The sequence below is a fragment of the Vicugna pacos genome, chromosome 13 (genome assembly GCF_048564905.1).
Source record: "Vicugna pacos chromosome 13, VicPac4, whole genome shotgun sequence".
NCBI lineage: Eukaryota > Metazoa > Chordata > Mammalia > Artiodactyla > Camelidae > Vicugna > Vicugna pacos.
This window is the reverse complement of record NC_132999.1, coordinates 45,597,193-45,624,644: the sequence shown is the minus strand read 5'-3', so window position 1 is coordinate 45,624,644 and position 27,452 is coordinate 45,597,193. Positions and strand designations below refer to the sequence as shown.

The window sequence follows — 27,452 nt, the reverse complement described above, 5'->3', positions numbered from 1 at the left end:
ATATCACTTTTAGGCAGTTTTGCAGCAGAGGCAGGCAGTACCAAGTAAAAATTTAGGGAGACTAGGTTAAATGCTGTGGGAGAGAGATTGTCATTTGTGTGACATAGATTGTTTATTTTTTGTCTTTCTAGGTTGCTATGGTGACAGACTATGGAGCCTTTATCAAAATCCCAGGCTGTCGGAAGCAAGGTGGGAGCCTATATCTTGAAATTCAGCACTCTCATTTCCCTCTCTCTCCTGTTACTCCCACCACATCCTAATTATAGGCTCTACATTTTTCAGATAGTAGTTTGTTCTAGTTTTTAGTGTATAGATACGAATATAGGTAGTTGATGACAGTTCATTTTTAGTAATTCTTAACTCAGAAGAACAGTGCTCTTGACTTGGGGGAAAGGCTGGGACATAGCCACTTGTGTTCACTTCTGGAGCTAGCTCTTCCCTAAATTTCACCTTTGACCCTAGATGAGTCACTTGACCTCTTTGGACTTAGAATTTGGGAGAGGGCAAGCTACTTAGTCTCTGAGGCTGACATTGTGAGTTTTCTAGTATATGGCATATGGAAAGGAAATAGTATTGTAACCAATACAAATATAATATAATGTTTTAAATTTTCTTCATAAATTGGTAGGTATCTTTTGAATATTTTTGGAGAATCCTTTTCACATCTATAGTCTTATTTGTTTCTCAAAACAATTATGTTAAGTAGAAAAGGTAGGTTCTAAGACTGGTGGCTGCTCAGAATGATTGAGCTAGGTCATGGCATGGCCAGGACTAGTACCCAGGCCTCCTGATGCCTAGCCCAGTGGGCTTTCTGCTTTGTTACACTGCTAGTGAATCAAAAGACCCAACTTGCTAATTCCTTGTGCTAAAATAAGTGAAAGATTTATTAGAGATTTTAATGTAAAAGATGTAATCATAAAAGTATTATTTGAAAATATTTAAATATTTGACTACATAAAAGTCGATATAGAAGTATATTTGATTACATAAAAGTCAAAAATGTTATTGCAAAAATTATCATAACCAAAGTTAAGTTAGGAAAAAGAATTTGCAGTGCATATGACAAAGGACTAATAAAGAAGGAAATAGGAAAAGTGGGCAAGAATATGGAAAGATAATTCACAGGAGAAAAAAATAGCAATTGAGCAATAAGTATCTTAAAAGATACTCTTCTCAATATTGATTAAAAAAATAGCTTAAACTAATTTATTCCTACAATGGAATACTGCTCAGCAGTACAAAGGAATGAGAAGGAAGTATTGATACATGTAATAGCCTGAGTCCATCTCAGAGAATTATGCTGAATGAAAAGCTAATCCCCAAGTTATGTATGTTATGATTCCATTTATGTAACATTTTTAACAGCTTTATTGAGTTGCAATTCGCATACCTACATTTTATCCAAAGTATACAATTCAGTGGTTTTTAGTATATTCACAGAGTTTTGCAACCATCACCACAGTCTAGTTTGAGAACAATTTCATCACCCAGAAGCAACTCTGTACCTGTTTGCAGTCACTCCAAATTCCCCATCTCCCCCTTCCCTCAGCCCCCTAGCCTTAGACAACTTATGTATTTGCTTATTCTGGTCATTTCTTATAAATGGAATCATAACAACACGTGGTCTTTTGTGATTGGCTTCTTTCACTTAGCATGTTTTCAAGATTCATCCATTTTGTAGCAGTATCAGTACTTCGTTCCTTTTTATTGCCATTCCAAAATGTGTGGAATCAACAACCAGCTCTAATTCTTTGATTCTCTGATGCCAAGTGAATGTCCTACAATTCAGTTCAATTCTGACATTAACTACTTAGACATAATGTCAGACTCCATGGGTTTAAGATCTCAGTCCCACAAGACTCCCTCACTTCACACACCACTTGCACATATCGTGTTCCCACATTACCCACTCTTCTGTCTGACTTGGCTACAGATCTCAAGGTTCCCATACCACCTTTGCAACTTTTGATAACTTGCTAGAACAACTCACAGAACTCAAGAAAATACCATACTTACTATTACAGTTTATTATAAAAGATACAAATGAACAGCCAGATGAGGAAGTACGTAGGGCACAGTCCAAAAGGGTCCTGAGTGCAAGAGCCTCTGTCTCTGTAGAGTTGAGTTTCATCGCCTTCTTGACATGTGGATGTGCTCACCAACTCAGAAACTCTCCAGGCCTTATTGTTTCAGGTTTTTGTGGAGGTCCCACTAGGTAAGCACTGTTGTTCCCATCATTGACCATTGGTGATTTTACTCAGTCTCCAACCTCTCTCCCCTCCCTGGAAGTCGGGATGGGGCTGAAAGTTCCAACCCGTTAATGAGACTAACTCTCAATTAATCATATGATCGTTCCTCTGGTTATACCTTGAAGCTCTCTAGGGTCCCACCAATAGTCACCTCATTAGCATAAATTTGGACAAGGTTGAAAGGGGCTTGTTATAAGTAACTAGATGCTCCTATCACTCAGGAAATTCCATGAGTTTAGGAGCACTGTGCCAGGAACCAGGGACAAAGACCAAATATATATTTCTTATTATATGACAGTGTCAGTGCCAATATCCTGGATGTGATAGCATCCTATAGTTTTACCAGATGTTACCGTTGGAGGAAACCAGATTAAGGATTCATAAGATCTTTTTTTATGATTTCTTTCAACTACATTTTAAAATTACTTTTAAAATATTTTTTGAAGTGTTGGGTATTTCCAACAATAATTTCACTTACTACTGAGAGCATGTAAATTGTTAGACTTTGGTAATGCCTGTGAACATTTTTAATGTGCTTATTACTCTTTTAATCTAGTGATTCTTTGAGGAGTTTGGTTTGCAGTATGGAATTAGATAAATTATGTACCTCTATGCAGTGAACTATACAGATGATAAAAAGAATGATAACTGTTTCTAAGATACTCTGGTGCTGGTCCCTTCTTCATTTTACCAGAAAAGTCAGTGGAAAGTTTTCATATAATTCCACCACAGTGATATAAGACACCAGTGGTTATAAGTAGCTTTCCAATTTCAGAGATTTTAAAGTGGAGGGGAAAGTGCATTGATAAAGCAGGCTAACTCTCAATTTACTGACATGGAAAGGTGCCTAAACTAACAAAATGAAAAAACATGTTGCACAAGAATTTGTATAGTGTGACCCTTTCCCCGTTAAAGCATGTTTATATATGCTTATGTTTAAACATTATTGTGTATATTTAGAAGAAAGTCTAGAAGAATATTCAATAAATTTTAACAAAGGTCACCTCCAGGGAGCTTAGCTTGCTAAGGGAGAGGAGATGTGCGTGGAAAAGGGACTTTCACTACTTGCGATTTTTTTTTTCCAAATTTTTCTTCTACAGAAGTCCAATAGCTGATCTTCAGCTTAAAGCCATGCCTCTAGCCTTGAAGACTGACTACTCTGCAAATTGCATCTTGGCGAATTAGAAACAGCTTACTAGTAGCTTCCAAGCTAGCAGTCAGCAATCTGTAATAAAGTTTCTTGTTTTATGTTGGCTGGAATTTAGTGAGCCATAACTCATACTCATCCCTGTAGGCTATGCACCTCTTTTGGTCTGAAGACAGATTTTCTTGTCAATATACTTGCCCTAGCTGCCAGTACCTGGAAGTCCCATCCTTACTTGAGCATTTATTTGACACTTTGGGGACTGTGCGGGGATTACAGGCCTGCCATCTTCCAGCAGTTAGTCTTCAACTCACTTGTGTCTGTACCCTGTCAGGTGATGCCTCTGATGGTGGCTGCTAGTTTACAAGTGAATCTCTCCGTCTGACAGCTGTGTTGAGACAGGCCTCCGAGGGAGCGCTCAGGGAGCCAAATAATTAGGTAGAAACTCTGTGAGTTCTAATCCTGGGCCCTTCTGTAGGTTTATTGAGTAACTTGAGCAGTTGACTTTTCTGCAGTCCAGTGTAGAAGTTTTTTTTTTTTCAAAGCTTCTCTGCCCTTAAATGGGGGAAGATTGTGCATAAAGTCCCATCTTGAAAGGACTGATTTATGAAATAACTTTGCTCTCTGGATTTTAACATCTATGATTCAAGAAGGTAGACTCTAATTTGAGTTATTTTTCTCAGATTTTCTTTCCCTTTATACAACGATGGACACATTCTTTATCTGTTCTGATGTATTTTCTAACACCAACCACATCTCCAGTTCTCTGGGCACCAACTGGATGTCTAATAGTTCAGTTCAATTTTGATACTATCTACCTGGAGTTAGTGTCAGTTTCCACAAGTTAAAGGGGCTCATTCCCACAAGAATGTCCCCACTTCAGACGCTAGTTGCAAGTCCTGAGCCACTCTTACTTCCAGCTGACCCACTGTGAATCAGGAGTTCTCAAGACTCCTTCCACGAGTTTCATAATTTGCTAAAGCACATCACAGAACTCAGAAAAACACTTCCCTTTTGTTTGCTGGTTTATTATAAAGGATACAAACAGGAATAGCCATATGGCAGGGATGCATGGGGCAAGGTTTTGGAAGGTGGGGGAGCAGTATGCAGAGCTTCCATGCCCTCTGGCGTACCAACCTCCAGCAAACTGATGTGTTCACCAATCCGGAAGCTCTCTGAACCTCATTGTTCAAGAGTTTTTGTAGAGCTCAGTCTCCAGCTCCTACCCCCTCTTTCCTGGAGGTCAGTGGAGCTAAAGTTCCAGTCCTTTGATCACTTGGTCTTTCTGGTGACTAGCTCTATCCAGAAACTATCAAGGGGCTCCACAACTAGTTCACCTCACTAGCATAAACTCTAGTGTTATTAAAAGGGGCTTATTATGAATTACAAAGACACTCTTGTCACTGGGGAAATTCTGAGAGTTTTGAGAGTTCTGTGTAGGGACCAGGGACAAAAACCAAATATATTTTTTCTATTATACCACATCTGTGCTGTCTAATACAGTAGCCCACCAACTGTTAAATTTGGTTTATTTTAATTAATTTAAATGTAAACTTAACAATAGCTACAGAACTAGTGACTATCGTAGTGGGTGATGCAGTCCAATGTATTTATGAAGTTCTTTTTTCCTCTACTATCCTCTGCCCACCAGCAGTAAACTATGAAATTTTGAGAGTCAAGATTGTTCAGCGTTAGGCTTTTGAAGTACCTTGCTTGTGGTGGAAGTGCAAATATTTTAGTAGTGACTTCAGTTTATCCAATAATTGTTGAGTTCTAATTTTTGGTCATGATATTATGTGGGAATACAGAGATAAGAAAACATAGCCCCTGCTGCTCTCAGATTGTTCATAGTCTAGAGATCTAAAGAGATTACAATATAGTGTAATAAAATGAGTGAAGTTGCAGTCAATCCACTGAGTTGTGAAATAGTTAGGCTAGTGGGATGAGTTGGCCTGCTACAGTGCCTGAGATATAGTGAGTGTTCAGTGAATTTTATTAAATGAATAAATGAATCCTAGTCCCAGCTTCACCGTTTACTAGCTTGTTGACTATAGCAAGGTTGCTTAGTTTTTGAGCCTTAGTGTCTTCATCTGTGAAATGGGAAGGATGTGTGTGTTTTAGAGTTTCTTAACTGGCAGGATCATGTCTTACTCATCCTTGGATCCATTTTTTGCTTACAAGATAGTGGGTGTTTAGTAAATGTTTGAATGAATCCAAAATCCCAACAAGATAAAGGATGTGAAAGCACTTTAACTTATGTGCTTACATTATTGTCATATCCTGCTGATTGGAGGTAACTTATTTGAAAAGTCTAGAGAGGGAATTCAGATCCCCCAAAGGTAAAGGAAATCTCTTATTTTGACATTTTTTGGCTTCAGCTTTCCTCTACTGGATTGTAATTTTTACCTCTTTCCTTTATTGTCAATGGAATTTGTGAAAGAAATTAAGTTGAACCTAACACAGTTGGGAGAATATTTTTAAGGGAACTATAATAGGCTATCTCTATTTTTCTCATATGATGATTGAGATGCTAGCTCTTTTCACGTTGTCAGATTTTTTTTTTCTTCTCCCAGCAGACCCTCAGATGGGACTCATTCTGTTTAAGTGTTGTGTTGGGTTTATTGAATGTGATGATGGACTTGATATGCCCTTTGGGCATTTATGGCTTAAATCCAGGCACAAACTGTGCTCTTCCATGTGGCATGATGAGCAAAGCATTTTTGTTTCTGTCTTGGAGCATATGCTAGAACAGAATTAGATGTGTTCCAGCTATTGTAGATGAGATCATCTTTCTCTCTTTAATTGAAAAGATAACAGATTAATAATAAAGAGAAAATGGAGAAATATCAGTATGTTTTAGAAGACCTGACAGAGTCATATTTGAAGTGCAGTTCTTTATCAGCTTGTGTCCTTGAACAATTTACTTAACCTCTGGATTGTTTCCTCATGTGAACCTATGTCACAGGCTGATGTAAGGATTAAATGAATCAGTGGATGTACTGTATCTAGTGAGGTACCCAGCACCGAATGAGGGAGTCTCATGTTTTATTTGATGCTCTCTACCACATACACTTAATTCAAGTTTTGGTGGTGTATATGGGTATCAATGAAGTACTGCCCAAGAATTCAGACTGTCTTCTGAGAATGAAACTAGTGTTGAATCCCCTATACAGAGTATATAGGATTAGCCATAGATAGACATATACCAGGTAATTGCCTGTAAATCTGTGACTGAAGAGATGGGAGCATTCAAGACTTCATAGGATAATCTGGGTTTAATTCCAGGGAAAAGAGATTGGAATGAAATTGCATTTAGGAGGCTGAAATCTAATTGATTGTATCATTCTATCTAGGGGGAGATTATATGAACAGATAATCAGCCTCTGGAACACAGTAAAAGAAGCCTGAGAGCCTGAAGTTGGCAGTATTTATCTTGCTTTACTAAGGCAGAAATGAACCTGATGATAGGAACTAGAGAGATGGATTCTTTTATGAGAAAGTGATAGTCCATTAAACCTTCATGGACTAGAAACATTTCTCAAAACGTTTGTCTCCCTCTTGTTCTGATTCCATGTTGAAGCAATTTCTGATCACTAATTTAATTTTCAGGTATTTGATACTGGGGTCAGTAGGTAGTTTACCTAGATAAGGATTTGGAACCTTCCAGATATAAGAGAAGTATATCCTCTATTGTAAATTAATAAATTGGTGAATTGTGTCTGTCTCCTAACCAATACTAAATTCATAGTCTGATTAATGTATTTTAGCATATAAACATCTGCATGCTGAAGACTCCTACATTTGTATCTTCAGTTGATACCCCTCCTCTGAGCTAGACGTACATATCCAACTACCTACCTGACATTCACATTCAAGACCATGAGCTAGATCATTTCCCTTGTTTAATTCACCTAATAAGCTAAGGCCTTTTGTGGGGAGGGTATAGCTCTGTGGTAGAGTGTGTACTTACCATGCATGAGGTCCTGGGTTCAATCCCTAGTACCTCCACTTAAATAAATAAATAAATAAATAAATAAATAAACCTAATTACACCCCCCCCCCAAAAAAAGCTAAGGCCTTTTGGAGATGAGCCATTAATGCCTCAACTATAAAAACCCTTTACCCTAGCATAACTATTTTTATGTTCCCTTTTCATCTGTGTCCACATGAGACGTAGTTTTACATAATTTCAATCATAGTGTGCATATCATTTTCACATTTTGCTTTAAAAAATATATATTTTGGTTTTTATGATTAAAAATATTGCATGCTTATAGAAAAATAAGAAAAAACTACAAAAGCAAATAATAATTATGTGATATTACTAGCACATAGAGATAGGCATTAATATTTCAGTATATTTATTTATAGTCACATATGTGCATAAAAATGAGCATATTGAGATTAAGGGTATATTCTATATATCCATTTTGTAGCTTTTACACTTAATGAATGTTAAACATTCCTTTATCTTTTAAAATACTTTTTGTAAACATTTAAATGGCATTATTCTGTTGTTCAGATGTACCACATAATCATTTTAAGTTGTTTGTAATTTTTCATTATCAATGCTTTGAGAAGTGTCATATTTAACTAAGAGTGATGCTTGGGCCAAAATATATCCTGCTTTGGGATCAGTGAGAGAAGGACAAATGGTTAATTCATTATTTCCTTCTTCGTAGTACTCCAATAAATAGGCCTGTTTCAGGAAAGGGAAAAAGTGTTCTCTCAAGTATATTAGACTCAACATTAATTTTCGTCATAACTTCCGTTAGCATCCAGGAAAGAAGTAAATTTTAGAATTAGAGGACAGTTGCAGCAAAAACATGTCAAAGTGAAAGGTTTCCTTTCCTTTAGGGTATCTGAATTTCCTCTCCTGACTTTCCAATTAGGCTAGTCTGCTCATTATACCATCATGAAAAAGAAAAAAGCCCAGCTCCATGAATTTTATCCAATTTGGAGATAATGTGATGGTCTAAAATTTAAAATGTGTTTATATAATGTATATAAAACATTTTGGCTCTGGAGGTATACAGAGAGATATATCAGCCTCCAGAATCAGCTGAAGTAGGTCTGAGAGAACCAATAACCATGATCAGAGAAGGCAGTAGCTTCGCATAGGAGCTCCAGAGAGGGCAGATACTTTGGGTGCAGCCCTGTGGATGCACATGTGTGAGAAAGAGACTGAGAGAGAGTAAAGATTAGTAATTCTCCCAGGAAACTTCAGGAAGGGCAGTTTTTCTGGATATTGATCTTTGACTTATCAAGATTTTTCTGTAGATGCCTGGTTTATTTTCATTCAAAATAATTGTACATTATATTCATTTCCCTCAGAATAGATAAAATTTTCTCTATTATTAAAACATTTAAAAATAAAAGAAAAAATTAACCTGTAATCCTATACCCTAGCATAACCATTATTATAGTATTTTGGATTATTTCTTCCTAATTTTTAGAATCTATTTTAATCATTTTTCTTATTTAAATGAGAAAATGCTAGTTGCCTGTAGAGCTTGGCACATAGTAGGCACTCGATAAATATTTACGAAAGAATGAATTATTTATGTATTTTTACATAATCTTTTGAACATTGTTTTTATTGGACCATCATGTGGCTACATGTACCATAGTTGACCATTACCCTATTGCTAGATATTAGGTTGTTAATCTGATTTTTTTCTGTTGTAAAAATACGTTGAATATTTTGATGTAGATCACTTTTCTAGATACATGTAGATTTTTCTATGTGTAAGATGATTTTCTTAGTCTCAGAAGTGATTATGGGTCAAGATAATTATTCGAACTCTTGGTTGCAAGGGACAGAAACACAAGAGAAACATTTTGCCTAATTTCTGGCTAATTTTTCTGGGGAGTGCAGGATAAATCTGGCTTCCCCCAGGGCTGGATCAGGTGCTCAGTTTTTGCCTTCAGGAGTTTGTCTCTTGTTTATGCAAGCTCTTCTTTGCTTCCTTCTGGCTGACTTTTGCCACCTAGTGGTAAAGATGGATATTGCTAACTTTTTGACAGAAGTCTTGAGACAAATGATTTGATTTAGCTAGTGTCTTGTGTCTGTCCCTGAACCAGTCAATTACTGTGACCAGGGGGATGAAGTACCTTGATTGACTAAGCCTGTGTCATATGCCCACAGTTGGGAGTTAGGTCAGCTCCAACCAAATTACAAGGACTGACCAGGTTACTTTATAGAATGTAAGAAAGACAGTTCTCCCAGGAAAGGACCTTGGTCAGACAGGAAAATGATGTCTACTATAAATATTTTATTAAATGTCATTATTAAGTTGTTTAATAATTATTACATATTTTAATTTAATTTAATTTTATTAAATATTTTATCATTCTTGATAGTCATTGCTAAATGATTTCTAAAAATTTATATTAACCTCAGCAATATTTCTTATTTTACTATAGTCTCATCAACATTGGATATTATTAATTTTATTTTTTAAATTTATTTTGCTAATTTAATAGATTAAAAATGGCTCCTTGTTTATATTTCCTTTTTTCACTTAACACCTATCCTAATTACTTTCTGTAACTTCAATTTAATGGCTATTTACTCTTCCTTTTGAAAAACTTATCATAATTTACCAAGCTGTTTTCCAATTATTGATCATTTAGGCTGTTTTATAATTTTTACTTTTAACCTCTGTATGTAATAATACTGGAAGTATTTTATATGCCATAGGTTTTTGCCTCAATTGAGTTTTATTTTAGAAAAATTCCAATGGTGATATTCTTGCATCAAAGATAAAAACATCTTTGTGCCCTTTGTTTTCAAAGAATTTGACCAACTTGTATTTTTACCAGTGTTATATAAATGTAGTTATTGTATCACATCTGTACTAACATTGAGCATTATTTTAAAGAATATTTGTCAGTTGATTAGATATAAAAAGTGACCTCAGTTGTTTTAATTTGCAGTTTTAAATTAACAAAAACTTTTTTAGTAAATCCCCAGCTCCTATCTTTTCCTTACTGTGTTATTTAGAGTATGAATACCAGACATGCCTTGTGCTTTATTTCCTTTCTTCTCCTTGTGCCCAGGTCTGGTCCATCGAACTCACATGTCATCCTGTCGCGTGGACAAGCCCTCTGAGATAGTAGATGTCGGAGACAAAGTGTGGGTGAAGCTTATTGGCCGAGAGGTAAAATTCTCTACAATTTTAACTGCTTAAAAAGGTTTAGGAAAAGCTGATATTTTCTTAGTATTTCCTGATGATATTTCATGAGTGTGTGTACTTTTGTTAACTGTGGCTGATAATCTTATTTTCCTGCTGCTGTAATCTGACCTGAATTTAAACCTTTTGGCTGTCTGTCATGCAAACTCAGAAGGAATGGTGTGACCAGTAAGAAGTGTGGTGCAATAAATACATGTTTATAAAACGTCCCTCCCTGAAATTCACCCAAATGGTGGGTGTGAAGAAAAAAACCAAAAAAAATAAAGAACCAAAAAGAGAGAAAACTTAATCTGTGGGCCAGGCTTTTATCACAGAGCTGCCAGGTGCACTTCAGTGTGGACCAAAACAAAAAAGGACAGAGTTTACAGTCATTTTTCTTAATACCTGATACCATGCAATGTGAGGGAAGTGAGAAAGCACTGGAAGTCCCTGTTAAAAAACTCACTTAAGGGGCTGTGGGTGTGGGCAGACCACAAGAGAAATGTGCACATACACTGAAGCCTGTTTTTTTAGCTGAGAATGGCAGGGAAGACAGGCCTGAAAGAGATTTATTCAAAAACATTTGAGTGCTTAATATGTACTGGGTCTGAGGGATATAAGAGTTAACCAAACATGAATGACTCCAGCGGTTATGGAACTTACATAGCATATAACTGGAGGAGACAAAAAGTAAGCATACTAAAATAATCACAGGTTACAGTAAGTGTTTTAATAGGTTCAGACAGCATCTGAGGTAGATTTAGATAAAGTGGTCAGGAACAGACTTTATGGGGGATGGTAAAGAGAAAGGAACTAGTCATGTGAAGTTGGGATAAGAATATTCCAGGCAAAGAGAGTAAGTAGCTGATGCAAAGACCCCAAAGTGAAGGGGGCCTTCAAGTGCTAGAGGAAGTGAAAGAAGACCAAAGTGGCTAACAATTATCTTCATGTTTAAAGATGCTCTTACTCGTCTTCATGTTTAAGAAGCTTTTAGACGAAGTCCAAGAGACCTAGTCTACTGGAATGTTCTGAAACCCATTCTACATTCCTGAATCTCCAAACCAATTATTACGCTGAACTATCTGAAAGAAATACCTGTTATTTTCTATCTGGTTACTTCCACAGGCCTTGGATTTCTGAGCAGCCATTTTTGTCTTTCCTTTCAGGAGGGTCAGAATGAGATGAAAACTATTTCCTAAAAGGCTTTTGCCCCAGGATCTGCCTGTTATGCATATTAGTACCCGCAACTTTCCTAGCACAGGACTTCAGCCATTAGAGGAGCTCAGTGTTTGTTACGTCAATTCTTAGATAATTTTAGAGTAGCAGTCTAAATGATGTATGTTGAGCTTTTGCTGACTTTGCTTCTGTCTTTTTCAGATGAAAAATGATAGGATAAAAGTATCCCTTTCCATGAAAGTTGTCAACCAAGGGACTGGGAAGGACCTTGATCCCAACAACGTTATCATTGAGTAGGTAAAAGTTTTGGAAAGGCTAAAGTCCTTCTACCTCTCAAACCACAGAATGCTCTAGTGAATCAGGCCTGCCTGGGAACTCTACCATACATAGACTGTGACATTGATGAGTTATGTAATCTTTGGGTTTTAGAGGTATAAAGTGTTATAAACAACACTCTACTGCATAAAGTTCTAAGGTGAAATGCAAACGTGCAGCTCCTAGCATAGAAGTACTCTTATCAGTGGTTTCATTTCCTTCCTCTTACTCTTTCTCTGCTTCTACCCTTTGACTGTGAACAAGCATTCATGAGATACCTTCTGTTTGCCTTTCTCCTAGCTCTAGGGCTGAAAAAAATGTTGCGACCGCATGGGAGGAGCAACTCCAGTGGGGTTTTAGACTCCTACATCTTGGGAACACAATACCTTACTTTCACTGGCTCTTCTGACCTTTCACCTAGGAATGAAAGGTTTTCTATCTATGTAAGCTACTGTCTGATGATTCAGGGAATTTTCTGTCTATCTCTCAATCTTTCTTGAATATAGGCATTCCTCAGAGATACTGTGGGTTTGGTTCTAGACCACCTCAATACAGCAAATATCTCAATAAAGCAAGTCACAGGAATTTTTTGGTTTCCCAGTGTGTATAAAAGTTATGTTTACACTTTCGTCTATTAAGTGTGCAATAGCATGTTTAAAAAACAATGTATGTACCTTAATTAAAAAAGACTTCATTGGGGGTGAGGGTATAGCTCAGTTGGCGGAGCGCATGCTGAACATGCACTAGATACTTGGTTCAATTCCCAGTACCTCCATTTGAAAAAAAAAGAAAAAGAATACTTTATTACTAAAAAATGCTGAAACAGTGACAGTAGTAACATCAAAGTTCACTGATCACAGATCACTGTAACAGATCTAATAATAATAGTAATGAAAAAGTTTAAAATATTACAAATTCACCAAATTTGACACAGAAACACAAAGTGAGCAAATACTGTTTGAAAAATAGTGCCAACAGTGCCAATAGTGCCCTGCTCAACTCAGGGTTGCCACAAACCTTCAATTTGTAGAAAATGCAGTATCTGTGAAACACAGTAAAATGAGGTATGCCTGTATATGCCAGTGATTTCTGACCAGGGGTTCCTAGATCCCTAAGATCCCTTGAAGGAGTCTTGGGGGTTTATGAACTGTTTCTAGTGTTTTAGAAAACAACTAAAATCATACGTTTATCCTCAGGTTAAATGTGACATTATTTTGTTGCTTCTGATAATAAAATATCACATTGTTTATCTCATGCTAATCAAGTGCTCTTAGTGGCCATCATGTTATTTACTAATTTTTTAAAAACAAGAAAAAAAAATTAAATGTTGTTTGAATGGGATCTTGGTGGCAAAATGTTTGGAAACCTGTGTGTTTATAGTTCTGAGCAAAATCATTTTGGATACAAAAGAAATTTACCTAAAAGGAAGGGAGGTGATATTTATTGAATACATACTATATGCCAGACATTATGCAAGGTGGTTTATGTACATTAATGCCTCTGTTTCTCATAACAACCTGCAAAGTGGGTGTTATCCCCATTTTATTTTATTTTCTTAGTTTCTAGCTTGATGCTTGGTGATAACTTGCCTGTGGTTGTATGGCAAGTTATAGTGGGTCAGGGACTTGAATCTGGGTCTCCCTGATGTTAAACTAATGCCCTTTCACCACAGGATGTTTCTAGGTGTCTCATGTGACTTACAGAGTTTTTCATGTTTCTGTAGTTTAGTCTCTAAATATTGATGTTTGTAGGCCTGATTAGTGATAGATACTTTCCACTTACATTAGGAATCTATTGTAATTCAGAAGTGTTATTTAAGCCTAGCATTGATTGAATGCATTGTAATAAATGACTTCTGGCCCAAAGAACCCTGTGTATACAGACTCATCAAAAAGCAGTGAGATTTCCCAAGCTCACCCTTATAAGGATGAAATATAAAATAAGTAAGATAAAAGAGCTGCCTTTGTCACAACAAGGGTAGGGAAGAGAAAGGACTCCCTGTTTTTATGCAGCTATTTCTAGACTGCATCCAGGAAGGCGGCATCACATAGTGGAATAATGATAGGGTTTTTTGTTGTTTTTGTTTAATTCTATTTATTTATTTTTATTTATTTATTTATTTATTTGGAGGGGTATACTTAAGTTTACTTTTATTTTTAGACGAGGTACATGGGGATTGAACCCAGGACCCTGTGTATGCTAAGCATGTGCTCTACCACTTGAGCTATATCCTCCCCCCAGGTTTTAGAATTAGACTTGAGTCAGAAAGAGTCCTCGTTCTGCCCAAGCTAGTATTTGACCTTGAGCAGATTACCTAGCCTCTTTGAACCTCAACTTCTTCACTATAAAATGGAGGTAATGACACCTACATCTCAGAAATGATGGTACAATTTAAATAAAATCTTGTTTATAAAGAGCCTAGCTTATTGTCTGATCTATAGTAGAAACTTAATATACAGTAGCTACTTGTAGTTATTGTTATAAAGTGTTTCTTTGTTTTTCCTCTAATATCTGAGGTTATATATACCCTTTCTTTTGAAAGAATATATAAGACCCATGAGAACAAGGGTCACTTCTTATCTTTATTGTCTCCCATAGTGCCTGGTGTGTAGTAGTCATTTAGTTAGTGCATCCATTTACTCATTTAACAAGTATACATTGGGTTCATACTCTGTTTGAGGTAAAATGGCATTACCAGGGTTTCCACCTAAGGACATTACTGCCTGGAGTAATGAAATAATTATGCAAATAACTTTAACATAAGGCAACATGTAATAAGTGCTAAAAGAGTGGCATAAGGGAAGGATTCTAGAAATTAGCTTGAAGAGGAAGAGTTGATATGAGGCCCTTATAGAGAAGAAGTGGCAGTTGAGCTAGGTCTTGAAGAATGGATAAGATTTTGTTAGACAGCAAGAGAAAGAATAGTATTCTAGGCAGAAGAAATAGTTTGAGGAAAAGCATGAGGCAGGAAAGCACATGCATATTCAAGAGTCTCGCTTAAGGAAAGAAGAGGGTGTAGTGAAGTACTAGAATGTAAGGCTTGCAAGGTATGTTGGGGGCAGATTGCAGAGAGCTCTGAATGTCAGTCAAATAATATGAATTTTTAAAAAGCCTTTGACTGGGAGACATTCCTCATCAAATTATTCTCTCCAGGTACCTCATTCTCTGGCCTCACTCCATTAGGCTCAATATCTTCATGCTCTTTCCAGCTACCCACAGTTTGCCTCAACTACCTTTCATTTTCCATCAAGATCTAGCTGTCGTCTGTTTCATTCCCTCAGGCCCCAAAGTATTAACAAGGTCATCTAATAAGGGAATCTGCAAATGGAATGGGGCTAAGTACAGTTTCCAGTTAGGTTTAGCCAGCATAGTATAGTCTTTAGAAAGAACGTTTATGTACTGCCACACTGAAATTATCTGTTTATATATTGCCCTCCACTCTTTGAGGAAAAAGACCATGTCCTATCATTTTAATATATTTACTCGTATCATTAGTACTAGCGTTGGTGCTTGCCATTTATTAGTTAAACTTAAAAAAAAAGATTAATCCAACTATGTGTGCTAGCTGGATTAGGGGCTGGGACACTGGTAAATGAACTGTTACCGTTTAGGTGAAATGTAATGAAGCCTAAACTAGCATGATGGCGATAAGGACAGAAAGGGAGACATGTTGTGGTGACACATTTGTTGAATGGAGTGTCAGGTAGGAGGTTTGATTTGGCTTATAGTTTGTTTGAATCCACAGAGTATTGGAATTAATTACAGTGAGGGTTTGCTTAAGCTGTAACTCATAGCCACTTGAAACTCAGTTCTATAAACAAGGTCATCTGAAAGCCGTGGAGTTTTTGTGACTGTTCAGGTTATGTCCCCAAGATCCTACCTTGTTTTTTTTGTTTGTTATTGTTGGGTTTTTTTAATTTTAGTATAGTGAGAACATTTAACATGAGATCTACCCTCTTAACAAAATTTTAGGTGTGTGATACGGTATTGTTGGCTATAGGTACAATGTTCTACATTAGCTCTCTAGAACTTACTATCTTCCTTAACTGAGACTTTATGGCTGTTGATACGTCATCATTCCCTTCTTCACTCTCCTCAGCTTGGTTTTTGTTACTCATAGGACAGAGGGTGAGGCAGAATGTAAAACAAACCTAGTAAAATAAAATGAGTAACTCTGCCTATGGTAGCAGGCAGCATTTTATAGAGGATGCAATATTTTAGCTGAACTTTGAAGAATAACTGGGACAGAATATGGAGGACCTGAGTACCTTTATCCTCTCTGTTTCTTCTCCTGAGCCCACGCATCCCATGAAACTGTTGGCTAAAATATGTGAAGTAGATGGCTTTATTCTGCTTTGATATTGTTACCCTGCATTTCTCTGGGTAATGTGGCTCTTTTGGCAGGATAGTTCTCTGTTTTTGCTAGACTCTACAGAGACCTGGTGAACAGTGAGAAATTCTTAGGTGGAGTCAGAGTTCAAAGCTAAAGATGTTCAGGTAAAGGAAAATATTTTGGATGAAGAATAAAGAAATTTCAATAAGGAGTTATTGATGCTATTGCTTGCCAAGCCTTGGGCTAAGGTGCCAGGTAAACCAATGCAAGTAAGATATTTTTTTAAAGGGCCCACAATCTAGAGAAGAAACGTAAATTTGCTGTGATATGTGCTAGGATTGAAGTGTGTGTAGAATACAGAGTTTGCAAGAAAGAATGATCGGGGTGATATTCTTCAGTTAAACATTTTCAAGAGTACCTGCTCTGCAGGTCCTGTGTGTTAGAGGAAGGGTAAGAAACAAGAGCTATGACAACTGGGATGCTTAGCCTCTGCTGGTAGAGGTGTAATTGGTAAATACACAGTCTGGTGGTGTCTCCTAAAGCAGATGCCCTAGAACCCAGTAGTTCCACTCCTACTTGGAACCAGGCACTTCCCAACAGAAATGCATATACACATATATGTTCACCGAAGGACATGTGCTGGAAGGTTCACAGAAGCACTGTTCATAATAGAAATCACTCAAATGCACATCAATAGCAAAATACTTTACAGCAGTGAGAATGAATGATCCACAACTGCACACAGCAGTATGGCTGGCTCTCACAAATAAGTGAAAGAAGCCAGACACAGAAGGGTCCATACTGTGATTCCATTCATATAGTTCATAAAAAGTAGGTAAAGTTAATCTATGCTGTTAGAAATTAGAATAGTGGTTACCCTTGGGGGAGGGAGGCATGGTGACCAGAGGGGCTTCTGAGGTGCTGGTGATGTTCTGTTTATCTGAGTACCAGTTACATGGGTATTTCAAATTGTGAAAATCAGTCAAGCTGTGTGTTTATGAACACTTTTCTCTATGTATATTATACTTTGGTCAAATGTTTAGAATATTTTTAAAGTGTTACGGGAATGTGAACAGAGATAATTCTGGTTGAGGGGCTCAGGAAAGAAGACTTGATAGAAGGAGAGGCAGTAACTGAGCTGAGCCTTGAAGTGTTTGGGTGTAGTTAGGTGGTGAGGAGGGAGTAAAGAGGGGAAGCAGAGCATTTCAGAAAGAGGGAACTGCCTAAGCAAAAGCAGTGAACCATCTGGAGAAAGTAGAACAGTCTGGTTTGGCCAGAGCATATTGTACAAGTGAAGATGAGCCTGGAAAGTAGGTTAGCGACAGACTGTGAAAGGCCTTGAATACATAGGTAAACAATTTGGACTTGATTTTCTAGGAAGTCACTGAAGGTCTTTTAAACCCAGGAGTGACCTTGTAAAGGTTGTAGTGGGCTTAGTGGGGTGAGTAATTATAACTTCATCCCCTGTACATCAGGGAGATGAAATCTAGTCTCATTTATAATTATTAATTCAGAGCCTTGTCCTGAATGAGAAAAGTTGTCTATTTCACATTGCTTTCACTGCCTGTCTCCTTAGGCTTGGTGCTTTTCCTTCTTTCTCCCTTCTACCCACCAAAAACAAAGCAAAAAACCAACATACAGTATTAACTTGTAGTGTTTCTGACCACATCTCTTAAGAGGGCCAGCAGTCAGTATCCTTTTCATTACAGGCAAGAAGAGAGGCGGAGGCGGTCCTTCCAGGATTACACTGGGCAGAAGATTACCCTCGAGGCTGTCCTGAACACTACCTGCAAGAAGTGTGGCTGTAAAGGTAAGGCGAAGCCTTTGCTGTTTCAGTTTTTCTCTCCTTACAGACAGACCCTTTACTGCATGAGGGAAGCCACCCAGTGTGTGTTTAGCTCACTCTGTTTTTTAGCCAAGTGACAGCCTCACCTGCTATTCTACTGTTCCTACTAGACTCACATCGGAGTTCATGGCTTGATGCTTTTTCTGTTCCTTTGAATTCTGTTCCTGCCGGATACTATACCACCATCACGACTCCCCTCTCTCCACAGCTGATGCCCTGCCTGTACAAGGTCCTCAGATACTATGTGAGGAGAGGTAAGAGTGTTGGATTATGACTAACACTCAGTTTTTATCTCGAAGGACCATTATTGTTTTGCTTCAAAAATTAAGCAACTTGGAAATACAGCCTTTAAGAATCCAAGTCAAACCCTTTCTTGCTTACCTTTATCTCTTTAACTTCAGAGTTCTGAATACAGTATCTTTTTAGTAGTAGAGAATACCGGCTAGTCACTTCCTTTTAGCTCTGTTTCCTCAGGTCTTCTTTAGTTCTACTCAAATATTAAAGAGCTTTTTCAGCCTGACTTCCTTTGTTGGAGCTATAATGAGAGGGATTGCCAGCCACTCATTTTCAGAGGGACATCAGTTTGTCACCCCTTTACCCTAGCCTTCCATCCACCCTGCTCTCTTGATTTTTTTAAAATGACTGGTAGCAGCCCTGGTTGCCTTGGTTGAGGTTGTGGAGTTTAAGCCCCAATTTATCATTAAAGTAGAGGGAAGAAGTGAAAAATAAATTTTGAGAGAAAGAATATTTCCTCACTCTTAATTATAGGAACATTCCAGATATTTGGAAAACTTTATGCTGTATTCTCTCTCCTTCCAGACACCATCCAGCTTCTGGACTCCAAGTTGCAAAGTAGTTTATATATAGCTTTTTGATGATCTCATCAAATTCTTTGTGCTCCTGAGACAGGATCTACAAAAAACTCAGACAAAAACCAGCTGCGTAGCATCTGTTAAGGGACCCCTTAATAGCACTATAGGCTCAGGGAGGTTGGGGTTCTCTTAACTTCAGCTTGTGTCCACCAGGTGTTACATGAGGTAGAGAAGAATAATGAGAAGTGGAATTTGGCCCAGGCAGGCCAAAGGTGGTTGGTTTTGGTACTGCAGAAAGCACAGGGCAGAGAGGCATGAGACCTGGGGTATGTTTTAGCTCTGCTGCTATCTGTGTGGCCTTTAGATGCTTCACTCCGTGCCTTCATATCCTCTGCACATGCAGTGTAGGACTTGATCTCTCAGGCCCTTGCCAGACCTGACAGTCTGAACGTTGAGGGCCCCTAGGTGACCATGCTGTCTCTCTGTTAGCTTGAATCTGAGTGCTGCCTTCCTGCCTGTTGCCTAAGAGCTATCTTCCTTTAGGGCTTGGCCTGTCGCTCAGCTCCCTCTGCTAAGTGTTGTGCTCTCTGGAGCAGCATTGTCAGTAATGAGTTCCAAATAGATCTTTAAAAGTTACTAAGCCCAGTTGCTAATGGAGGGCAGCGCAAGTCTGTGTCCTCACATCCTGTGCCATTTCCAAAGCGGTGCCAAGTGCTCCCCACAGCTCTAGGACCAGCTGCAAGTCTAGCTCTGGTTGAGTGAGCAGTGCCATCCTGAGGAGACAGAAAATCTTCTCTGAATGCAACAGCTGCTCTGAATGAACTCAGTAGTACCTCCTGAACCAGCTAGCCCCTTTCAGGAGCCTCGGTCTGGGGAAGGTTGGCCTGCTAAGGGGAGAGACTGCTTTTTCCCTCCCTACCATTTCCACGTCTCTTCCACAGGCCACTTTGCAAAGGATTGTTTCATGCAACCAGGTGGGACCAAGTACTCACTGATACCTGAGGAGGAGGAGGAGAAGGAAGAGGCAAAGTCAGCAGAGTTTGAGAAGCCTGACCCCACGAGAAATTCTTCTAGAAAAAGAAAGAAGGTGAGTGCTGTCTTGCTTATATTTTATTTATCTTTTTTTTTGTTTTAAAATAAAAATGTACTTTTTGCAGAAATTTTAGAAATACTAAAAAACATAAAGAATATTCAGATTTCTTGTCATCTTTGCACCCAGAGAGACTCTTATAGTATTTTTGGTATATTCCAGTCTTTTTTCTAAATAAACATATAATTTTCAAGGTAAATGTGGTTATATAATTTTCATGTATATACATCTGTTTTTGCACATGAACACAAAATCATGGTGATACTAGGTATAGTTTATATCTTTTTTCATTATACTTAACAAAAGCATTTTCTAGTATCTTTTAAGTGTTCTTCAGGAACCTGATTTAAGGGCAACATACGATATTTTACCCTATGGCTGTATGATGGTTTATTTAATAATTTTTGTACTGTTAGATATTTTTATTACTTCCAATCTAAATCTTTGGCCACATCTCTTACTGATTTCTTTGGGTAAACTCCTAAATAAGATTACCGAGTTAGGGCTTTAAGGCTCTTGATAACATCTAATAAAATTGTCTTTCAAAAATGTACTTATTTGCACCCAGCAGTGGATAAAAGTGCCTGTCTTACTGAGTTGTGTCTCCCATCTACTACTTATAGCAGAACAATTCAGGAAACAGACGTTATTGTGGTGCAGAAAAAACCAGTACATTTGTAGCGTGCAGCACAGAGAGGAAATGAAAAAAAACTATGCTGTAGTTTGGTCAGAAATAGTTGTTCTCTTGTAGTGTATTCGCCTTTCCTCCCAGCACCTGATAACCACCATTCTGTCTTCTGTCCGTATGCTTTAGACTACTGTAGGTACTTTATAAAGTGGAATCATACAGTATGACAAAAAGATAAACTTTTTGTGACTGGCTTACTTGAGTTAGCACAATGTCCTCAAGGTTCATCCATGATATAGCATGTGTCAGAATTTCCTTCCTTTTTAAGACTGAAAATATTCTAGTGTATGCATATACCGTATTTTGCTTATTCATTCATTTGTTGTTGACATTGAGATTCCTTCCACTTTTTGGCTTTTGTGAATAATGCTGTTGTGAACATAGTTGTACAGATATTTCTTCACGACCCTGCTTTCAGTTTTTGAGAATATATACCCAGAAGTGGAGTTGCTGGATCATATAGTAATTCTATTTTGATTTTTTTGAGGAACCACCATACTGTTTTTCACAGCACTATACCATTTCAGATTCCTACCAGTAATACACAAGAGTTCTAATAGAGCACTGTGTTTTACAATTGGTAATTAGGTCAAAGTGGATGATGATGTTGTTCAGTTGTTCAGTTGTTCTGTCTTTTCTCATTTTTTTTCTTTTTTTTTTTTAATTCCCAAGAGAGAGTTGTGAAACTGTCCAGTCAGTCCATGTCTCTTCCTATTTAAAATCCTTCAATGATTTCCAATTGTACTTAAAATCCAAACTGCCTCCTGTGAAAACAAACTGTCTAACTGTATTCCTCTTCAGCTACTGCCTTTAGCAGACAGTACATTATATCTAGCTAAATCATTGTTGTACTTTTTTTATGTGCTTATTTTTACAGTTACTTTCTACTTAAGGCAAGGGCTGCAAGTTTTCTATTTACACATACTTAACTTATGTGGTTCTGTTATAATGTTTCTCTTTTAAGTAGGACTTTTTAAAGTTAAAAGGAAAGTATTCAGCTTTTATGAAAAAAATTTAAGTGAAAAAATAGTAAGTTGTAAAACACTCGGAGAAAAAATTGTGGCAATATTAGATGAATCAATGGCACTTGGAAAACACTGATTTAGAGCAGCGGGGCTACTATCTGAGTTTGGTACTGTTCTCCTGTGAACCAAAGAAATAGAATTTAACAAAAATCCCTACTCCAAGTGCTGCCCTCCAGAAGCTGCCTGCAAACCTTCAGAATTGCCATGTTTGGTCTAGCTCCCTCAGAGTCAACTGTGACCCACCTTGCCTGCAGTATTACTTATTTTTTAAAAAAATTTATTGAAGTATAATTGATGTACAGTATTATATAAGTTACAGGTGTACAGTTTAGTGATTCACAAGTTTTAGAGGTTATGTTCTATTTATAATTATTATAAAATACTGGCTATATTCCCCATGTTGTACAATATATCCTTGTAGTTTATTTTATACATAATAAGTTGAGTATTGCTTATTTTTGTAAACAGAGCCTAACTTACCTTTATCCTTGGTGCTGGTATTTCTAGATCCTTCCTCATAGAGGTCTGAGGACTTGACTTAAAGAGGGAGATGGGAAGTTCCCCCCATGTAACCTCATTAAAATGTAAAGCAAAAGAAGGGCAACCCATAATCTCACAATTTTATCAGAATCTATATTATTGTGTCACATATTTCCTACCAGCTGTTTTCAAATTCATGCTTTACCTAGGTGTATTTAAAATGTATGTACCATTTTATTTCCTGCTTTTTTACTTTGTCATAGCATCTTTCCATTTTTGCCATGCAATCTTGTAATGCTCAATTGCAGTGTCTCTGCAGTGTTGCATCAAGTGGGTGCTGAGGAATTGCTTTTTGGAGGCAGTAGAGGATGAACTTAAGAACCTGGGCTATGGAGACAGACTGCCCAGGTTCTAATCTCAGCTGGGTCACCTCACTGTGGAACTTAGGCTAGTTACTAAACTTCTCTGAATCTGTTTCTCTGTTTATAAAATGGGAACAATAAGCATCTGTTTCATAAGGTGGTTAGAATGAAGTGATGCACATAAAACTCTAAGCACAGTGCCTGGCAAAAAGCAAAGTCCAGTGCATGTCAACTACAGTTAGCTGTTGCTTAAAAATAGAGGCTTTGTGGTCAGGGACTGGGTTCAAGTACAGACACTGGGTTCAAGGAGTTCTTTATATATTCTGAGTATCAATCTCTTATCAGATTTATGACTTGCAGATGTCTTCTCCATTCTGTGGATTGCCTTTTCACTGTTGATAGTCTATTTTTATTTTTCAGATTTACATTTTAAAAAATTGCAGTGAAAAATCATATGAAACTTATTATCTTAACCATTTTTAAGTATACAGTTCAGAAGGAGAGTTAGGTATATTCACATTTTAAGTATATAACAGTGTCTTTTAATGTACAAACATTCTCAGTCATGGTGAAGTCCAACATATATTTTTTTCTTTTGTTTCCTGTACTTTTGATGTTACAGATAAGAAATCATTGCCAAATCTAATGTCATGAAGCTTTTTTCTTCTGTTTTCTTCTAAGAGTTTTAGTCTTAATTCTTAAGTTTAGATATTTGATCCATTTTGGGTTTTTTTTTAAACGTGGTGTAAAGGAGGTTTCAACTTCATATTTTTGCATGCAAACATCCAGTGTTCCTAGCACCATTCATTAAAAAGACTGTCCTTTCCCCATTGAATGATCTCAGCATTCTTGTCAGAAATCATTTGACCATATACATGAGGATTTATTTCTGACTCTTTATATTCTATTACATTGGTCTAAATGTCTGTCTTTATGCTAGTGCCACACTGTTTTGATGATTCTAACTTTGTAGTAAGTTTTGAAATCAAGAAATGTGAATTCTCCATCATTGTTCTTCTTTGTCAAGATTATTTTGGCTCTTTGGGACCCTTGAGATTCCATATGAATTTTAGGATGAAATTTTCTATTTTTGCAAAAACTGTCATTGGAATTTTGATAGGATTACATCAAATCTGTAGATTACTTTGTGTAGAATTGACATCTTAACCATATTAAGTCTCCCATGTTTTTTCATTTATTTGTGTTGTCTTTCATTTCTTTTTTTTTTTTTACATTTTTTACTGATTCATAATCATTTTACAGTGTTGTGTCAAATTCCAGTGTTCAGCACAATTTTTCAGTCATTCATGGACATATACACACTCATTGTCACATTTTTTTCTCTGTGATTTATCATAACATTTTGTGTATATTTCCCTGTGCTATACAGTGTAATCTTGTTTATCTATTCTACAATTTTGAAATCCCAGTCTATCCCTTCCCACCCTCTACCCCCGCCCCCGGTAACCACAAGTCTGTATTCTCTGTCCATGAGTCTATTTCTGTCCTGTATTTATGCTTTGTTTTTGTTTTTTAGATTCCACATATGAGCGATCTCATATGGTATTTTTCTTTCTCTTTCTGGCTTACTTCACTTAGAATGACATTCTCTAGGATCATCCATGTTGCTGCAAATGGCATTATGTTGTCGGTTTTTATGGCTGAGTAGTATGTCTTTCATTTCTTTGAGCAGTTTTGTAGTTTTCAGTGTACAAGTATTTTTACCTCGTTGGTTAAGTTTATTCCTAAATATTTTATTCTTTTTGATGCTATTGTAAATGGAATTGTTTTCTTAATTTTCTTTTTGGATAGCTAATTGTTAGTATATAGAAATGCAACTAATTTTTGTGTGTTGATTTTGTATCCTGCAACTTTTCTGAATTCATTTATTAGTTCTAACAGGTTTTTTTTTTTTGGTGGAATCTTTAGGATTTTTTACATATAAGATCATGTCTGCAAACAGGTAATTTTGCTTCTTTAGTAGAGCTAGATTTTTAACTCTGATTCTATTTATATGTTCCAAGGGTTTTTCATTCTCTTTTAACCTTTTAGGGGTTAAATGGTATATGCTAGATTCCTAAAGTCATTCTGTGGATATCTCAGTTCTGTGAGCCTTTGGTTAAGTTGCTTTTGCATTGCTTGATATATTTGGTGAAATTAGTTATTGCTTTGTTTCTAAAGCTGCTTTGACATGTGTATTAAGTTCACCAATAATTATTAAGGAGCTGTTAGGTATGAGGGTTTTTATGGCCTACTTAGTCAACCCATTCTCCTACCCTCCATCGCTCTTCAGTTAGTAAAGAAATGGTCTGATGAACAATGGCAGTAATAATCATCATACCTTATTATTTTTTAAAGTACCTTTGCGTATATTAACTTCTAACTCATGAATTCTCTTTGATTAAAAAGTGCTCTGGGGAGCTGAAACTGTGAAAACTTCTCCCTTAATGGTCATTGTTTCTGTCAAGGTATCATCTAGCATCATTGTCTTTTCATTTTATTGTTAATCCCTTTATTATCTTTTATGCCTTATATTTGTTTAATACTTACAGTTTATAAAATACCGTCATTTTTTATTTTGTTTTATCCTTATAGAGTCCTGTGTGGTAACCAGAGTAGGTAGGTGTTATTATCCCACCAATTTACACATTAGGAAAGTGGAGATTAAAAGAAATGGTCTCACTCAAAGACACACAGCTGCAAGAGAGAGTGCTGAAATAAGAACCCAGTTCTTCAGCTTATTAACCCAGTGTTCTTTCTGTATACCACACTGCTACCATTAATTCATTTAGCTCTTCAATTATTTATTTACTCAACAACTATGTATTGAGTGCCTCATACACATCTGTTGTGCATGTGTTAGGTGATTGACTTATCAGGATTTATAAAGTCACTTTTTTGCAAGTTTTGCCCTATTACTAGCTACCCTCAGCAATTACCTGATGTTCTCTGTTAATCTATTTTTGTTCACAATCATAAATCAAGATTCCAGGCCTCCTGTCTGTTTCCTTTCCTCCTCTAAATCTTTGATTCCAACAGGAGGTTGGCTTTCCTTACCAGTAAAACCTACCTGAGATGGATATTTTGGAGTGTGCGAGAGTGACAGATTTGGACACCTGTTCCAGCATTAGTTGGCTCTGGACCACGCAGAACTAGAACCCAGAAAGTCAGAAACACGCTGTTGGGTTCTCATCTCTGCTTCTTCACAAGACTGCTTCATTGTCCCACTTCCTTCTGCAGTCTGGTGAAGAGAATGTCTAATGTAAAGCCTCTAAGACAGGAGAAGGTGCTAGGCATGTTGCGGAACCCAGAAACAGCCCAGGATAAAGAAAGGATGTCACCTGTTCCAAATAGTGCCTGGCACATACAGACATGTGCCTTGGATGGACAGACTCCATGATCTCTGCTCTCTGTAGCTCCTCAGATTCTTTCACTCACTGAGACCTGCCCTCAGTTTGGAGAGTAATAAGGACTGATTCCTGCTGCTACCAGTAGGTCATAATGAAAGGAGCAGGGGCAGGAGTGAGAGATCTTCCTAGCCCTGAGCCTCTTCTCATCAAACATACATGAACTGAATGCATGTCCTTGTCCAGAAATCTCATGTGCTTTGGTTTATTTCTATGCTATATCTATTCAGTACCGTGACAGTTTTCATCCCAGTGTCTGCAAATTGTTAAGTCATTTTTGTTCGGCATAATTAGAACAAGAGGAAACTGTGTGTTGCAAATGGAAATGGACTATGAAGCAGTTGGTAGACACAAATAGAGGCTTTTATAGTGAAGCTCTGGGTAATCTTTTCATGAACCTGTGGTCTGTGCCTTGCTGGCCTCTTTCACTTACCATGTGCCATCATAGGTCTTTCTGAATCACATTATCTTAGGAGGAAGCATCTGCGTTGGGGATCAGGCTGCCCACTTAATATAGTGAAGTTTAGCTATATTTGGTCCAGAATATAATTTTCTTCCCTTGATGTGGCTACTATAATTACTGTTTGCTGTACTATGTATCTAAGAATAGAAATGGGAATGTCATCCCTTGGCTGCAGTGCTGGCTCTGTTCCACTGTCCAGAGAACTTCTGGTGCCTATCTTAGAGGTTGCCAAGCCTGGGCCCATTCTGCTGGAGCACAGAGAATTGTCCAGTATAGTCTGCTTAAAAGCCTTCAGTGATCCCCTTTCTTCTATGGAATAAAGTCTGAGTTCCTTTGAGACTCTTCACTGTCTGTCCAACTTCCCAGCATCATCTCTCACCAGTCCTCCCCCTACACCATTCATTAAAAGAGCTACTATGTGCGAAGCTCTGCTCTAGTCATTGCAGGTACTCTAGTGAACAAAACAGGTAAAATATCTTCAAGGCACTTACTTTCTAATGGGGGCCACAGACAATGAGTTGGTAAGTAAATACACAATAGTACTAATACGTTGAGTAGTGGTAAGTGCTATGAAGAAAAATTAATTTGGTTATGAGAGATAGGGAGTACTAGAATGGGGAGAAGAGGGTAGGTGACTTGCCTGTCTAGATAGGATGTAAGGGCAGGTCTTTCTCATAAAGTGTCATTTGAGTGGATATTTGAAGGCAATGAGAAAGCAAGCTACTCAGAAAAGTGGTGAGAGAGCATTTCAACAAATACAATAGGTAGATATTAGGAGTGAGCTTGGCATGTTTAAGGAGCAGTGAGGAGGCCAGCGTAGCTGGAGGAAGTGAATGAGTTAGAGGAAACCAGGGCCTTATGGGAGAATATGAGGACTTCAGCTTTCA

At 37.4% G+C, this 27,452-nt stretch overlaps 1 protein-coding gene across 3 annotated transcripts in view; it reads left to right on the top strand.

Moving 5' to 3' along the window:
• Positions 1-27,452, top strand: part of ZCCHC17 (zinc finger CCHC-type containing 17) — a 48,215-nt gene that overhangs the window by 14,946 nt on the left and 5,817 nt on the right. For all 3 annotated transcript variants that reach the window (XM_006196896.3, XM_031683928.2, XM_072974906.1), the window contains 5 exons: positions 132-189; positions 10,456-10,556; positions 11,946-12,037; positions 18,102-18,202; positions 19,992-20,137. In XM_006196896.3, coding sequence (XP_006196958.1) covers positions 132-189; positions 10,456-10,556; positions 11,946-12,037; positions 18,102-18,202; positions 19,992-20,137 — 498 coding nt within the window. The remainder of the gene's footprint in view (positions 1-131; positions 190-10,455; positions 10,557-11,945; positions 12,038-18,101; positions 18,203-19,991; positions 20,138-27,452) is intronic.